This window comes from Sinocyclocheilus rhinocerous, unplaced genomic scaffold (assembly GCF_001515625.1).
Source record: "Sinocyclocheilus rhinocerous isolate Xijiao unplaced genomic scaffold, SAMN03320098_v1.1 scaffold708, whole genome shotgun sequence".
In the NCBI taxonomy this organism is placed as follows: Eukaryota; Metazoa; Chordata; class Actinopteri; order Cypriniformes; family Cyprinidae; genus Sinocyclocheilus; species Sinocyclocheilus rhinocerous.
In genome coordinates, this window is record NW_015635523.1 from 2,375,150 (window position 1) to 2,391,783 (window position 16,634).

The 16,634-nt window shown below is 39.7% G+C and overlaps 1 protein-coding gene across 1 annotated transcript in view; it reads left to right on the forward strand.

Moving 5' to 3' along the window:
* Positions 1-16,634, forward strand: part of LOC107747042 (mediator of RNA polymerase II transcription subunit 13-like) — a 78,727-nt gene that overhangs the window by 47,208 nt on the left and 14,885 nt on the right. The window contains exons 5-12 of the mRNA XM_016561456.1: positions 4,197-4,394; positions 4,597-4,791; positions 4,881-5,043; positions 5,696-5,809; positions 9,687-10,415; positions 13,850-14,066; positions 16,019-16,049; positions 16,311-16,432. Of these exons, the coding sequence (XP_016416942.1) occupies positions 4,197-4,394; positions 4,597-4,791; positions 4,881-5,043; positions 5,696-5,809; positions 9,687-10,415; positions 13,850-14,066; positions 16,019-16,049; positions 16,311-16,432 (1,769 nt within the window). The remainder of the gene's footprint in view (positions 1-4,196; positions 4,395-4,596; positions 4,792-4,880; positions 5,044-5,695; positions 5,810-9,686; positions 10,416-13,849; positions 14,067-16,018; positions 16,050-16,310; positions 16,433-16,634) is intronic.

Consider the following 16,634-nt stretch of genomic DNA (forward strand, 5'->3'; position numbering starts at 1 on the left):
GTAGTTTCGCTTTCACAACGAATCACACAGCGCCTTCACGACATGGCGGCAGCAACAATACTACAGTGAGAATAAAAGTTGCGCCTTCTTTCTTTGCGTGAACATTTGGGCGGTGTTATGCAAATCTTCCCACATCGTGATGTAGACATGTGGGGGTATGTTAGAATGAGCCATTTTAGGTAGGCGTGGTTGAGACTTAACTTTTACAAAGAATATCTCTTTGGATTTGAGACTTTAGTCTTTGCAACTTTACAGATCTTCTTTATGCACCAAGAGCTTGTAACACTCCAAAGAGAAAGGAAAAATTGAAATAGCATCATATGACTCCTTTAAATAGCTGTTGATATTGACATGTGCAATAATAATAACCAAACCCTAGCCTAAACTGAAACAAAACTATATGATTTGAAGTTTTTATTTTTATGTAACAAAGTATTAAAGGGATAGTTCACCCAAAAATGAAAATTCTGCCATTAGTTACTCCCCCCGTTCTGAACCTGTAAGACCTTCGTTCATCCTCGGAACACAAATTAAGATATTTGATGAAATCCGAGAGCTTTCTGTCCCTGCATAGACAGCAACTCAACTACCACGTTCAAGGCCCAGAAAAGGTAGTAAGGACATTGTTAAAATAGTCCATGTAAAACCAGTGGTTCAGCCTTAATTTTATGAAGCTACTAAATACATTTTGTGTGCAAAGAAAACAAAAATAACAACTTACTAAAGTCGAATAGTAAAGCTTAGTGGGATTTCCCAAGGGCTGTTAGTGATGGTCATGTTAAGGAAGGCATTTTGCCATTTCTGATCATGTGTCCCTGGGTGGGAAATCCTTGCACTTTAGGAGATTTTAGGCCTTTTTAAAGTCACCATAAAACCAAAACGAACAATTCTTATTTTCTCAATCACATTTCAAAATCTTCAGTCAAAAACAACTTCCATTCCCCTCTCAACACCATCTCTTCTCTGATGATTTGTGTTGACTGGTGTGAGGGCTGGGCACTAAGGCTTCCCTCCAGCAGTCTGTCACTCACATGAGATCGCAGCAATTAGCAAACAACAACGATCCAGTCAATTCCTGATGGACAAAATCAAGTCCCACCCTCCTTTTTTTCCTTTCTTTTTTCGTTTGGAAAGCCATTTCACTTGGATTTATGTCACTATAGGGAGGAAAAGACGATAGCAATTTCCGTTTCATGCTGACTTTAAGACCTTACCTGGGATTTCAAAGCCCTCAGTTGCTCTTATGCACCCAAGAACTGTCAGTGGGAAATATTCCTTATAGTTTTTATTTTGTGACGCTCACTTTTGAATGAAATTCATCCAGTATCATTCATTTTAGCTTGGCTGGAAGGCTGTATTGACCAATCTACATCATCCACAGCCGTGCACTAGATCTAGATCTGCCATTGTTTTGCATAATTGAGATTGTTTGCAGTTCCTGCGAATTAACATTTTAAAAACGTAATTCATCCTTTTGATGGGGAAATAACCTTTGCAGTGCATCAGGAATGTGTGATGTGTCAATTGGAACCAGCTGACCTTTTTCTCTCTCGCCCGCTCTCTCTCGATCTCTTTTGGTCTGCTGCTCACCGTTTCTGACAGTCTCGGATTAGTGAGCGTGCGAGTGTTGCGACTATGACCTCATAAAGAGCAGTGAGAGGGGTGTAATGAACTCATAGCTCACTTAACCGAGCAGAAGAGAGCGCGAGAGAGAGACTGGTAATGCACAGATTGCTTGACAGAATAAATGTGAGGTGAACAGTGTGATATTGGAATACATTTGTTTGCCTGTTTGTCTGAAAATTGCTTTATATCTGTGTGATGCCCCCAATCAAATGCGGACCAGAGCAGCAGACCCCTCTCAAATGATGGCCGACGTTTGGATAACTCTTTAGTGGATTCAATGCTTCAAGCACCCCAGCCATGCAAATTCTGATCTTCTGCTTGACCACCTCTCTGAAGAGCTCAACGTGGGGCTTTCTTTCTGTAAATATTTTGCGTATTAGCGGAGTCTTTTTTTTTTAATGTGTTGTGACAAGATAGCCATCCAGAGGCCAAACGAATTCCGCCCCCTCACCTTGGCTCGATCAGGGATCTGTCAGATATTAAAAGAGCCATTTTTCCCTGCGAACGAGCCGTGCATGTTTTCTTACATCTGGTTACAGCTTGTTTTTTCGAAATAATGCATTTTGGAGGCTTCTGTTTTGAAGCCAGGATAACGATCTCTGTTAGAGTGTTTAGATTTAAGCCGCCGTAACCCATTAAAGATGAATCGTGCCTCCTTTCCAGTTGTATAGCATCCCCCTGCCCCCATTCCCTCTTCCCATACCTCTTCCGGATGGACGGAGGTGTCCTCTGTCATTGTGGCTTTTATGTATTTGTGCGATGAAGGCCATGGAATGAGCCGGCTAATGGAAGGACACGGGATGGATTCATCTGCTCCCCCTCCTTTTCCTCCCTGGAAGCTCCTTCCTCCTCCTAACCCCTAATACGTGGATCAATATATCAAGGCAGTTAAAGAAACACAACACAAGTACAGAATGAGATTCCTTTGGGAAAATTTGTGACTACCTACCTCAGTGTTTAGTTGATTTTTTTTTAGGCATGAAATCAGCATGTAACAGAGCCACTCTTACCAATAGAGTGAAAACTGATGCCGTTGCTTCCACATTTGTGCTTCACCTTGTCTTGTGCGCTTTCCTTGTCTTTTTTTCACCCAGTTTCTGTCTCTCTCCTTCTGAGTGACCTGTTTATTTAAGTTGGTTTATGGGCTCAGAATGAGCACTGCTTGGCAGTAGCTGGAGGCTGTGTTGATATGAAAGGCTTTCGGAAAGTGTCTGAGAGAAAGGAGGAAGGAAAGAGACCCGGCTGCAGTGGAGGAGTCATTTAAGACCACAGTTAATGAGGAACAGAAGTGGAGGGAGCGGTTGAGAGAAAGCCAGGCGGGAGTGTTTGTACAGCACACCTACGGGGTCCTCGCACTGCACTGCTGTCTATTCAAATGGCCATCAAGTGCCTGCTTCAAACCGTGACCCCGCCATCTCTTCAGTGACCCTGACTCCTCCCACCTCACCTGAGGAGACTCAGACAGGTAAACATGCCTCAAACTTGACTCAAACGCTTAACGCCTATCTCATTTCCGTTACACTCTCAAACTTCTTGTCTTTTTCTTTCTTTCTCTAGTTCACTCTCACTTGGCACAAAGCCAGGCGGGAGTGTTTGTACAGTGTTCCTCGCTTCATAGACTCATTTGCTTTGGCCCTGTTCTGATTACACGCTCCTTAGTCTTCATGTGTTTCTGCTACATATGCTGGGCTTTCTACGTTGTAAGAACCAGTTTGGGGCAACTTTCCAAGGACAACTCCAGATAAATGCCACTTGATTGTGTTTTGTAGGTTCTTTTGCTACTGTCATGTTAACACAAGTACTTGTATGCATAAACAAAAACGAATTAGGATACTAGGATACTGATTTATTCAAGGGCAATATGCTTATTCAACGATGCATGTTACATAGTCTTTGTAACTCATTTTGTGTACCAGCTAGTGCTGTCACAATTATGAGTTTAAAAAAAAAAAATATCCTACAACTAATTTGCAGCTAACAATTTAATAGCCTTTTTGCTCGTGTCGTTCACAGTGTGAGAAGGCACAAGCCTTTACCTTTGATTTCTTGTTGTCTTTTGTACAGAAATAATATTGCATATATTAGAATGACCTAATATTTTAAATATTTAAATGTTTATAAATATTTATTATTAAATTGTTAATTGTATAATATATAGATATTTTTATATTACTTAAAATTAAAAACTTTTTATTTTATATTTATAAATGTATCATTTCAGCTGATAATTTATTATTATTATAATTTTTTACAGTTTGTGTGTGATAGCTCTTCCCATTAACACTGTAAAATAATAACAACAACAATAATTGTAATATTATGAGTAAAAATAAAAGTAAAACATATTATAACACAATAATAAAATTCCCTTATTTGAATGGCAATCTGTGATTGAGATTAAAAGCGCACAATGATTATGATTATCTCAAATAATCTCGATTAGATCAGATAATCGTGACAGGCCTGTGTCCCAGATTCTTGACCTTTATGCCAATGCTGCCCAATATCTCTTGTGTTCTGTGCTGTAGGTAGTGTGTATGACTAAATCGCTTCTCTTATTCTCGCTGTAGTGATTCTGAGTCCATTTGGACTGAACGGGACATTGACCGGTCAGTCCTTCAAGCTGTCCGACCCTCCGACACAGAAGCTCATTGAAGAATGGAACCAGTTCTATCCCATCAGCCCGACATCCAAGGAGAGCACAGAGGACAAAATGGAGGACATTGACTGGGAGGACGACTCCCTGTCAGCAGTGGAAGTGCTTGTTGGTGGGTTGGAATAAAATATATTTTACTTAAAAGGCTGGTAAATAAACCAATTGCATTGTGGGAGCAATACATGTTTGCTGAAAATACTGGAGAAATGTAATATAATATTGCAGTGGTTATCATGTTTAGTACTTTTTTTTCTTTTTTTCTTTACCCCCAAAGTGTGCATTCATAAGGTGTTAATGTGTGGCCGTTTCTCCAGGTGGTGTGCGCATGGTGTATCCTGCATGCCTGGTGTTAGTCCCGCAGTCAGACATCCCCACTGTCACACCTACGGGGTCCTCGCACTGCACTGCTGTCTATTCAAATGGCCATCAAGTGCCTGCTTCAAACCGTGACCCCGCCATCTCTTCAGTGACCCTGACTCCTCCCACCTCACCTGAGGAGACTCAGACAGGTAAACATGCCTCAAACTTGACTCAAACGCTTGCCTATCTCATTTCCGTTACACTCTCAAACTTCTTGTCTTTTTCTTTCTTTCTCTAGTTCACTCTCACTTGGCACAGAAGTGGATGCGGTTGCCGGTGGCGATGGATGGATTCAGTGTTGACAGCACCAGTCATCACGGTGGCAAGATTCCACGCAGTATGGCAAGTCAGGTGGTTGAGAGCGTTTGGCAGGAGTGCAACGTCAACCGAGCTCAGAACAAGTAAGTGTGCTCAGAGTAAATCTGAGATCAGATCATCTCATTTCACAAGTCATGCTAAATCAAGCACAGAGCAACAAAGCCCTTTTAAAACTTGTACAAAGCATATCTGAGCCACAGAATGTTTTATTAGTGATTGAGGTAAAAAAAACAAAAACAATTAGTGATCGAGATTAGGGAACTTTTCAAAAGAGGTTTTGAGTCAGAATTTGCACAAAAGTGTGATTGTTTGATCAGTTCAGTCCATCTTGGGAACAGTTTTTGGACACTGTCTAAATTAAAATTTCATTCATTTCAGGACATGTTGTCACATTTTAGATTTTAACAATATATACTGTTAATTTATTTTGTCATTTCATAATTGTTTTACAGTTTAAATTAGGCTGATAACCCTATAGACATATCCGCCTTTACTCAGAGGTCAATGTGTGTTCAATAAAATTGTTGCAATAACAGTAAAAAATATTTATAAACTTTTGTTTAACCACAACTTAGCACTATGTACACAGAATTTGACTTTTAAAAATAAACTGACACTGGGAGATATTTACTGGACTAAAACGTACAACTAGCTTCAACAAAGTACCATAGATTTTGAGATTTAGAAGCCATTCAGAGAGTTTGATTCCAATCTTGTTTCATTGTGTCTTTGCAGACGGAAATTCTCTGCCACAGCCTCCAATGGGACCAGCGAGGAGGAGACGCTGATGAAAGTGGGCACCTGGGACTTTGTCGACTCCACACAGAGATCAAGCTGCAAATGTTCAAGGTACAGACATGAACATTCACTCAGTCCTGTATTCTCATAGGCTGTCGTTATTTAACCATGCTGCTGCTGCTGCTGCTGCCACTAATCGCTTTTCAGTTCTTGTAGTGTCATCTGTCACTCTGTAAAATGACAGGCAATACATTTATCATGGAGTATTAAAATAAGCTCTTTGTGAAAACCGGAAAAACTGTTTTTTGAGTGATGGTGACAAGTCCTGCTCTGATTCTTTTAGGGCCTGTTTACACCTGGTCATTTAATGCATTTTCGCTGATCGGATATCTATCTGATTTGTTAAAACGTTTCCATTTACACTTGGCCACATAAATGTGTTGTCGCAAAACGGATATAAATCCGATCTTCAATTCCCGCGCTATATTTAAATTTAACGGAGTTCACGTCAACGAAATCAAAAGATAAGCGCTGCATTTTATTAATTATCAGCTCATTTCAAGATCAAAGACCGCAATAGGAGAGTGCGCGGCATCAGCACTGGAAGATACGTTTGTCTTACTACTTTTAATGAAGATGATTGTGTTGACCGTCTGCGTCTTACTTTCAGTTTCATTCATGGCAGTTTGCGCGTCGGCTTGCTGAAGAGATACTCAGCTACTCGACCGCAGCGATGCGTGTTGCATTAGTGCAGTCTGACTAATGTCATATAGCCTATAACACGCTCTCACACGTTTATTATTTTAACATTTTGGGAGGAGTAAAATTTACATACAGTGGGTACGGAAAGTATTCAGACCCCCTTAAATTTTTCACTCTTTGTTATATTGCAGCCATTTGCTAAAATCATTTAAGTTAATTTTTTTTCCTCATTAATGTACACACAGCACCCCATATTGACAGAGCGGCCCAGACCACCTCCTGAAGTGGTTTGAGCGATCGGATTTATATCTGTCTCAAATGCGCTTCGGAGGACATTTACACCTGGTCTTTTCACGATCGGATAGCTATCCGATCAGAAAAAACGCATGAAGTGACCAGGTGTAAACAGGCCCTTATTTGCTTCTCTGATAGAGAGTAGAAATTAATTTGCTTTAATATTCAGAGTCTGCATGTATATCTATATATAATGTATCAGGCTGTACCTAGTCTTGTAGCTCAGTTGGTCCTTCCTCTTGCATGTTATTGCATGGTTTTGTGGCTCCTGAGTTTTTCTTGTAATCATCTTGTAGTCAGATTTAGAAGTATCTGGAAACTTTTAAAGAAAACAATTATAAGCAATAGAACAAATGAAAACAAAAAGAAACAAATTAAGATGCTTAGTTTTAAAAAAATATTTAAGATTTTATATTTTGCATCACAAAAGAAAAAAAAAACCCATAAGTCTGTCCTCTCTTAAAAGAGTCTGCAGATATTGCAATTGAGTTTAATGATGTAATTATTCTGTGACGGGCTGTTCAGAATGTCGCTGGTTACAGGCTACTAATAAACCATGTGTGTGGCAGAAAATGATAACTTGTGTTTGCAGATCTAATGAGACTCACTGACCAACTCAATGGTAGAACTGTAACATAGTCCAGATGTACCCTACTTCAGGTAGATAATGGTTTTATAAACCAGAAGCAAGTACTAAAAAGAATGAGCCCAAACACTGTGAAGCATTGTAAGTAACGTTAACACAGACCTAATGTCACGTAGTGCTGTGTGGTCATGCTGTTAGTCGTCTTCTCTTTCTCTTCATTGAGTAGCTGTTCAGTTTAGGCCAAGAGAGAAGGCCAGACGCCATGGGACTGTTGTCATTTGCCAAATATGTTTTTTGGAAGAGACCCAGCATGAGAGGTGTGATGAAACTTGGAGTCCCCCAGTGAAGTGAAAATGACCATGCGTCGACTAAGATCCTTTCTGCTTGTTTAGCATTCTGCTTGTGTGTGAGTGTGAGTTGTGTGTTATTGTGTGCGTACATGTGAAATTGTTTTACCTGTGAATATGAAAGGGTATAAATTTACCCTTGACTCACCTGTGTTCTGGATGTAACTCTTTTTAGTTCTTATGTTTTTGCAGTTTAAGTTTAAATTTGTCAGTTTGTGTTGGTATACTTATGTTTATATATAAATCTACTGCTCTATGTATGTACTATATATCTTATTGACTCCAAACTGTCACATAGGTCTACATATGCACACCATCTCAGCTCCAACCTCAAAGTAGCCTGTGGTTTCTTTGTTTACGTATACAGGCTAAATTAGCCTGCTAAATTAGCAAACTCCTCACACTACACGCTAGGGCTGTGCGATATTGAAGAAAAATGCGATATGCGATACCTTGTTAAAAAATGCGATATTCGATATGCGATACGATATTGCTTAAAGTGTGTAAAGTCAATTTAAATGATATTTTTAAATATTTAAAAATGAAAATTATATAACCAATTTGTTTCACATTCTTTCTTGGATTTACATTTGCAATATTTCGATAATTTCGATATATCGTGCAGCCCTACTACACGCTTTAGCCGCTCTTTTAAATACTAACATGCATACATGTAAAACACTGTAAAATATCTGAAGCAAACTGATTTTTTCTGGCTTTGTGACATGAGTGGTTGTTGTGAAAGCCTTGCATTTTAAAGGGAGGGATGAAAGCAGTGTATTTAAAGCTTTCGTTTGTAGCTATAGGCTTGTGTGTTGAGATACTGTGGAGCTTGAGATGGTGACTGCCTCTCAAGAACAACATTATAAACGAGAGACAATGTACAAGGAAACCCACAGGGAAACTCTGGCAGCTGCTGGGCTTTACATATCTCTGAGAAAGTGTTGGACACACGTTATCAGGCCAGACAGACTCTGATAGGAGTGGAGCGCTTGTTGTTAAAAGGGTGGTTTCTTAAACCTGTCCTTGGACTCGACAAGCAGAGAATCTTTATTCAAAGAGTGTTTTTTCACGGATCCAATAATAGTTAGGAAATTCTAAATAAGGAGCTAATTAAGAAACCGTTACATTTCTCTGTTACGAGTCTCAAAGGCCTATTAAACCTGAAAAGAAATGTTATGAACTCTCACAGTGAAAAGAAATGAATAAAAAAATATGATTTCTGGTAATAGGCTTTCTTATTAATGATGTCATCAGTTCATAATTCATGTAGGGCTTGGCAATTTTTCCGATTTTATCGATTAATTCAAATTTTATGTTTTGCCACGATTAAATTTTTTTATAAATCGAGGAATCGCGATTTTGAATACAAATATTACTAAATGTTAGAATTAGACACTTTGACAATAACAGTAAAGAGAAAAGAACGATCCAACCGCATGTCGGCACACGTGATTAACTGCTCACGTGTGATGCGCTCTGTGAAAGACCATAAGTAGAATATATCGCTAGATGCCATTCACACAGAATGAGCTTTTGTGTTGACAGAGATGCGACTCGGGCAGTGGAATAGGAAAAAATGCAAGAAGATGGGAGTTGAACCTCTTTTAATAACTAGAGCGCCGCGTTTTTAGAATGCCGTTATACCTTCAGTCATTTTGAATTTGAATTACATTGACTTAAGATTTTTTTAAAGCATTTTTCTCTTATTATTTCTGAACATATAATATGTATTAGACAAGTTTGTACAAGATGCAGTTGTAGTTCATGCATCTTTTCTGCAAAGATATTTAACAAGTGATTTGTTTAACATTTCCATCATGATTACAATTTAATGTGTGGTGCACTTAGAATAGAATTTTCTTTAACTTGAGGGTTAATAAAGAAAAAGTTACTTGAATCATGTTGTAGTTAAATTTTCAAGTTGACTTGTTAAAAATCATACAAAATCGAGAATCGGTCAAATGTTCTGAGAAAATCGAGATTTTATTTTTTTGCCATATCACCCAGCCCTAAATTCATGTATCTGTTGTATTAAAATATTTCTTTATCTTATCAGGCACAAAACCCTAAAGCAGAGAGCAAGCAGCACGCCTGGTCAGCCTCCCACCGCCGGTCAGCCGCAGCAGCTGCCCATCAAGCACAAAGCCGGGGAGAAGCCCGAAAAAGGTGACAAGCAGCAGAAACGCCCACAGATGCCCTTCCACCATCGCAACTCAGTCTGTGAAGATGTCTCAATGGAAACCGACGCTTCTGCGGGTCAGCGCTTGGCTCTTAGAGGTCAAGAGGGTGGACGGTTTCCTGGGCTTCGCCCATCTGATGTGAGCACTGGCTCGAAACCTCCACAACTGCACAGCGGGGGTGGAGCTACCGTGGGCAACAGTGGCCCGACGGAGATGGTCGGCTCTCCTCAGCCACCACCACTGAGCCCTCACCCTTGCGAACGTGGCGAGGAAGCCTCAGACGCCATTAAAAACCCCTCCACACCACACAGCCAACATTTTTACCCTCCTTCCGCAGAGCCATGCCTCCTGCCCCAAAAAGGCCCAGATGATGCCCGTTTGGAGCCCCTCACTCAACCTTTTCCCCCTGCGTACCCCGAGCCCCTGGAGCCCACTCCGTACGTCAGTGCAGCAGTAAACCTGGATGACGACGGGAGTCACGTGCCGTGGAGATTCTTCATCCTGCCCCGTAGGAAAGATGCAGAGTTTCCCACGCCGTTACTACCAGGAGACAAACTCCGAGAAGAAGCGTCACTCGGAGCTGAAGGGATTATGTCTGTTACTGAGTGAGTATCACATACGTTTTCATGCAACACACACAATTTCATGCACACACTTGAAAGTAAATGTCATTTCTAAGCCACCAAGCAAAAATAATAGAGAAAACGCTTCCCTCTGTCTTTCATTGATTGGACAAACAGACAACTATATGTAAATTATCTCGGTTATGATTAGACATTGCTCAACAGGGCGGGCCAGTTTACTGAATACCAAATAGATGGTGATATGCAAATTTGGGTCGTCATACCCGTTGATCTGATAACTTGGTTTCTGAAAAAACTATTTTTGCAGGTTAGTTTAAATGAGCTTTTTGATTGGGAGAGACCTTTTGCAATCTTTGTGATTTTTGGCTGCAGTGTTTTCAAAAGGAAAGTTAAGGAAAATTAAAGAATATATTCCTCCATATATGTTCCCTTTAAAAGGGGTCATATGATGCGATTTCAAGTTTTCCTTTCTCTTTGGAGTGTTACAAGCTCTTGATATTTTGTTTACAATCTCTTTTAAAACCTCCCTTACGTCTCAAACAATGCAGTGAACTGAAAGTACATATCTTTAGGATTTAGAGCTCCCCATAACCTGTAAACAGCCAGGAGGATTGCATTGTGCATTTGTGTTGTGTTATAATGGCTTAAGTAACTGTGATTCTAAAGTGAGAGCGGTACCACCCTGTGGACCCGCTTAATCCCCTCAGCTCACGGCTTTTTATTTCCAGCAGCCAGAGTTTGTTAGCGAGAGCCCCCAATACTGAACCCCAAACGTCCTTGTCTGTTTGTGAGCGGTGTTTTGAAATAGCTGTAGCCTCGTGCATCGCTCACTCAAACACACACATAAACACACTCTTGTTCTGTGTAGAATGTTCTTTCTCTGAGTGCACACACCATGTTAATCTCTCGCGATGCGCCCTTTTGACATCATACTTCACTAATGTGCAGGCCCAGCACTGTTGTGAACTAGGAGATTATGGGTCCATCTCACACATTTATACAAACACTCAGGGGTTTAAGTGGGGATTTAGACAAAAAACTTTTAAACAACAGCTTGTGGACCTTAAGGATTTATACAAGAAAGAGGCATTGAAAGAGACAAGACTGAAAGAGACATTGGGAGACTACTTTTCTTCACTCTCTGTAAAATTAAGGGGCTTTTGCTTATATTATGCACACTAATGTTCAAAAGTTTGGGGTTGGTAAGATTTTTGTTTTTGAAATAAGTATATTATGCTCAAAAGACCAAACAAAGTAGTTTGCACACAGCCTCTTCAGGACATGGCTGCAGCGTCAACAATACTACAGTGAGAATAAAAGTTACGCCGCCTTTCTTTGCGTGAACATTTGGGCGGCGTTATGCAAATCTTCCCAGATCGTGACGTAGGTATGTGGGGGTGTGTTAGAACGAGCCATTTTAGGTAGGCGTGGCTGACTCTTAACTTTTATAAAGAATATCTCTTTGGTTTTGAGACTTTAGTGTTTGCAACTTTACAGATCTTCTTTATGCACCAAGAGCTTGTAACACTCCAAAGAGAAAGGAAAAATTGAAATCGCATCATATGACCCCTTTAATAAATTAACATTTTAAAAGAGCAGCGTTTATTTGCAAAATAAATATTTTTGTAACATTATAAATGTATTAAATGTCGCTTTTGATCAATGTAATATATACTTGCTGGAAAAAAAGTATGAATTTCTTCTAAAAAACAAAACAAAACAAAAAACTATCCCTAACTTTTGAATGGTAGTGTATGTAACCTGATAAAGAGTGCAATGACCATAAAGGTTGTTATTAAAAGCATTTTTTTTAGAATGTTTTGAAAGTGACATTCATTTTTGATTTTTGAATGGGATTGACGTCAAAAGTCACGAGTATACAAATGAACCTTCACAACCTACTGTAATTAATTACATGGTTAATTTTTCTGCGAAACAATTTTCTACAATTAATAATAAACAAAGTGTGAAATGAGGTTCATATCCACACATGCTCAGCACTTGACTCTCTTGCAACATGCACCAACCCTTCAGACTTCCAAGAAAAGCACCAAGAGAGCTTGCCTCCCATGTGGTTACCTTGATTTAAAAGCACAGTCATTTGACACCGGTGCCAGTGCTGTTTGATGACAGTCTCCAACTAAGTCGTGACATGTTTACTTGTGTGAAGAATATCTGCTAAAGTGTACATCTTATCTGCTTTCTCCATAAACTTAAATCAACAAACGGTTACCCACACTGCTTCCAATAGACGTGAAGTTGTTGTTTCAATGCAGTTAGCTCCGTATTTTTGCTAATACATGATGACTAAAATTCTCATGCCTGTACTGTTAGAGGAATGCACATTCATCGCATTTTGCCACTTTGTATCCTAAAAAAAAGTAAACATTTGGTTTTTCGTATAGTCACATCTATTAACATGAAATGGCGTTTGTTGAATCTGTTGAAGGGAGAACATTTGTTGGTTGTTCTGATATTTGCCCCTGTGTGAGAATGTGTGGACACGTTTGTGTAAATAATTTTCATGTAGTATGAACTTTTCCTCTAAACCGTTGCGGATGAGAGCTATTGAAAGCAACGTCTTTATGCCCCTCATAAATTCACGAAGCAGCAGTGTTATGACAAAATGAAGTGTACACATCGCTCAGTCGTGCCGTTGTCTTCCTGGAAGAATGCTTGTTGATAGTATTAAGTTAAAAAATGTGCCCCTAATCCCTCACTAGAAACAAAAAATGGCTGGTTTGAAAATGTTGTTTTAGAATGGGTCCTTCACATATATTTGATGTTTTAAATAATGCAGTTTCCTTCAGCAATTTTAGACATACGTGAACATTCCAACATTCCAGTACTTTGCATCTATAATGTTTTCACTGTAAGATCGTTGTTTGCCTAAAGTTGCCCAAGATCAGGAAAGAGAGGTTTAGAGAGCTGTCTCTGTTGACCACTGCGCGATGTAATGGTATGCAGTGCAATCCCAGTATGCACTTGGCTGGTGTCCTCTTGTGTCTATTCTGCTGTTAAGGCCCAGTGTAATCCCTGTGCTCTCTGGGGTCTCAAAATGGGTTTAATCTCTGGCCAGCGCCACTGTGTGCTGTGCCGTCACCCCCCATCAGAGCTACAGTGGTCTGATCTGTGTGGAAAGGACAGTGGCTGGTACATACCATTTAACCAACACAGAGGGATTTTACATAACATAGATAAGTAAAGATTTGAGAGACATTGAGTGATTAGAACTTCAAAGCTTGTAGATAGCATTATGATTTATTGTCAACTAATATAGGTTTTCTGTTATGCTATGAATGTGTTAATTTCACTCAAAAATAATCTTTTAATCCCAAATTATTGCCCACTTGATTGGTCTGGGAGATATAATTGTCTCTGGGCAGTATAAGGGTACCAAGCAGTGTATTATAATTCAGTCGTGGTTTGACCTATTTTTCTTTTGTCCTGTCCAGGTTAATGGTTGCCTCCAAAAGGCCGCTCAAGGTCTCAGACGAACGGATCCAGACGTACCTGCAGCGACAGAACCTGCACCTGGCTGCAGCCATCACAGAAGGCGACCACGAGCCTGAGGTCGACCCCTACGCTTTTGTTGACGGAGATGTTAAGTTCACTTTCTCGGATAAGAAAGACAAAGCTGGGGGAGATAGAGAACCAGGGAAGAAACACAAGGTGAGCAATGTTTCTTGCTAGAGATGTCCCATAATGCACTACTCTTTGGGATAAACTAATGTTTAAAAGTTTGTGGTTGTTAAGATTTTGAATTTGATGAAAAATACAGTAAAACAGTATTTTTTGAATTACAATTCATGTATTTTTTTCATGAATTTTCAGCAGCCATTACTCCAGTCTTCAGTATCACATGATCCTTCAGATATCATTCTAATACACTGATTTGGTGCTGAAGAAATATTATAATTGTTGAAAACACAAGTTGTGCTGCTTAATATTTCTGTGAAAACCATGAAACCGTTTAAAAGAATAGCATGTTTTAAATATAATTCTTATGCAGCATTATAATGGTCTTTACTAGCACTTTTGATCTATTTAATGCATCCTTACTGAATAAAGGAATTAATTTATTAAAAAAAAGTAAAAAGCTTATTGACCCCAAACTTTTGAATGATAATGTAAGGGTGCTCTTCACTTTTCATAAGCTAGTTTCATTTTCACTTAGAAATATGCAACATTACAGAAGTAAAAAAGGGTTGTGAATACAGTTTCACATGGACTTTTGTTCCATGCGAAAAGGAATTTTAGACACCGCAGATTCTCCATTGGCAGTGTAGCGTGTAATATGCTGGCATCATGTCTGCTGTCTTCAGCTCATGGGAGATTCCCATCTGAGATCTGAATCTGACACCCTCAAACGTGGAGGAGAGAGCATGAATAGAGGGGGCGAACACAGTCTCTCCCATTCCTGTTGGATTTTCACACATACTTTAAGTGTCTTTTTGGCAGCTGTGAAGGATTAACAAAAATCAGCTTTGTCCCTCTGTACTCTGTTACTTCATTGTTTTGTAAAAGCTTTTTTGGTACCTACTCTCAGAATTACATGTCATTTGTGTGTCTTGGTAACCTTACAGCTACTTTTTGCTGTCACAGGAGAGTTTTAAGTAATGTAGGCCATATGGTGCAGCACACACTCAAACAAAAATGTATAACACACGTGTGTCTGTTACGTGTAAACACACACAGCAGCGTTCATTTGTTGTAAAATACATAGTCTACATAGAAAATTGCTTTCTTAACTCCTGTACCCCACCCCAGGGTTCTGCTATCGATTACGGGGCGGAGTGATTTGCATGTACAGGCGTTTATTACAGAGTTGGTCATTAGGATGTGAAGTGTGTGCACAGAGGAACAGATTACACTCTTTATGCAGAGAGACGGCCTGCAGCGTAATGAAATTATGCACGGCGTAATGAATCTCTGCATAGCGTGCGGCTTGCATTGTAATGGTGGGCTCTGAGATGTGGAGGTTGCATGAGGGGCAGGTTAAGGGTCTGGGGTGGGTTTGTAAGGCGCTGAGGGAAAGCTGCAGTCCCATTAGCCTGTGCTGTTTTCTTATATTACAATGTTACTTATTATTCTGTGCGTGGAAGATATAATTTGGTGGTAAAATAAAAATATGCTTCAACACTCACTCACTCACTCTGTTTCTCTCTTTCACACTCTCCCTCACTCTTCTTTTGCTGTCACCTTGTCTCATTGGTTGGCTGCTTCTAGGTGATTGTTAACCAACATGTGTTCATGAACCGATGCACTCTGGACTGTTTTCATCTTGTGTTTTGTGGAACAGTTAATCAGTGTGTGCCTAATATTGAGGACTAGACTGAAACTAAATAACATTTACATTAACTGGTTTTATTCATGTCAAAAAATCACCTAAATACGTGAATTTGTACCAAATAGAACTATTTTGAAGAAATAGCTCTTTGAGGTAACATTTGGAGGTTAACACTTTTTACAGTATATGTTTTAGTTTTGTCTCAACTCATTTGCGATTGACATGTCAAAGTACATTTTGGACCCTGCGTATCTAATCTAACACAATCTTTGTGTATCTGTGCATTATATAATGTCTCTTTTTAACACTTGCTATCTTATTTTCTCTCTTACAGGGAGAAGATGGCAGTGCTGCACTATCAGATGGTAAGGACTGTCCTGTTACACTCCAGTGACTCTCTCATGAACCCCTCTCAAACCCTGAGTCCATTTATTTTTTTTGAAATAGTTTCCCTGTTGACAGCCTGGGTCAGTTTAATGTATTGTTGCCCATAAAGGTTAAATGTGTTCGCTGAGTGAGGGAAAGGGCTCGTCCTGATATGGTCTCAAGCCCAGGCTGTGGTTACGCTAGATAAAGCTGGAGAACAGGCCTGTGTGTTAAGCTTTCTCTCTCTTTCTCTCTCTCAGATGCTCAGCGGGCTGCGGCCCATAACCGGGCTGCTTCCACCAGCCTCATACATGATTCAGACCTGGCAGTCTCCTTCAAAGACCTGGACAACCTATTCAACTCAGATGAGGACGAACAAACAGTTAGTATCAAGCTGTCTTTCCATCTCTTTCCATTTTGTCTCCCCTTTGCGTCACTGTGTGAAAATAAATTTTGCTGTTTTGGCAAATTTTCACAATCACGCGAGGGCTCGGAGCTGATTGCCGTACGTAATTAGATGTTAAAATATATCATCAATATGTAATCACTGATAAAATTACCATTGCTCGGCTATTTGAAAATAA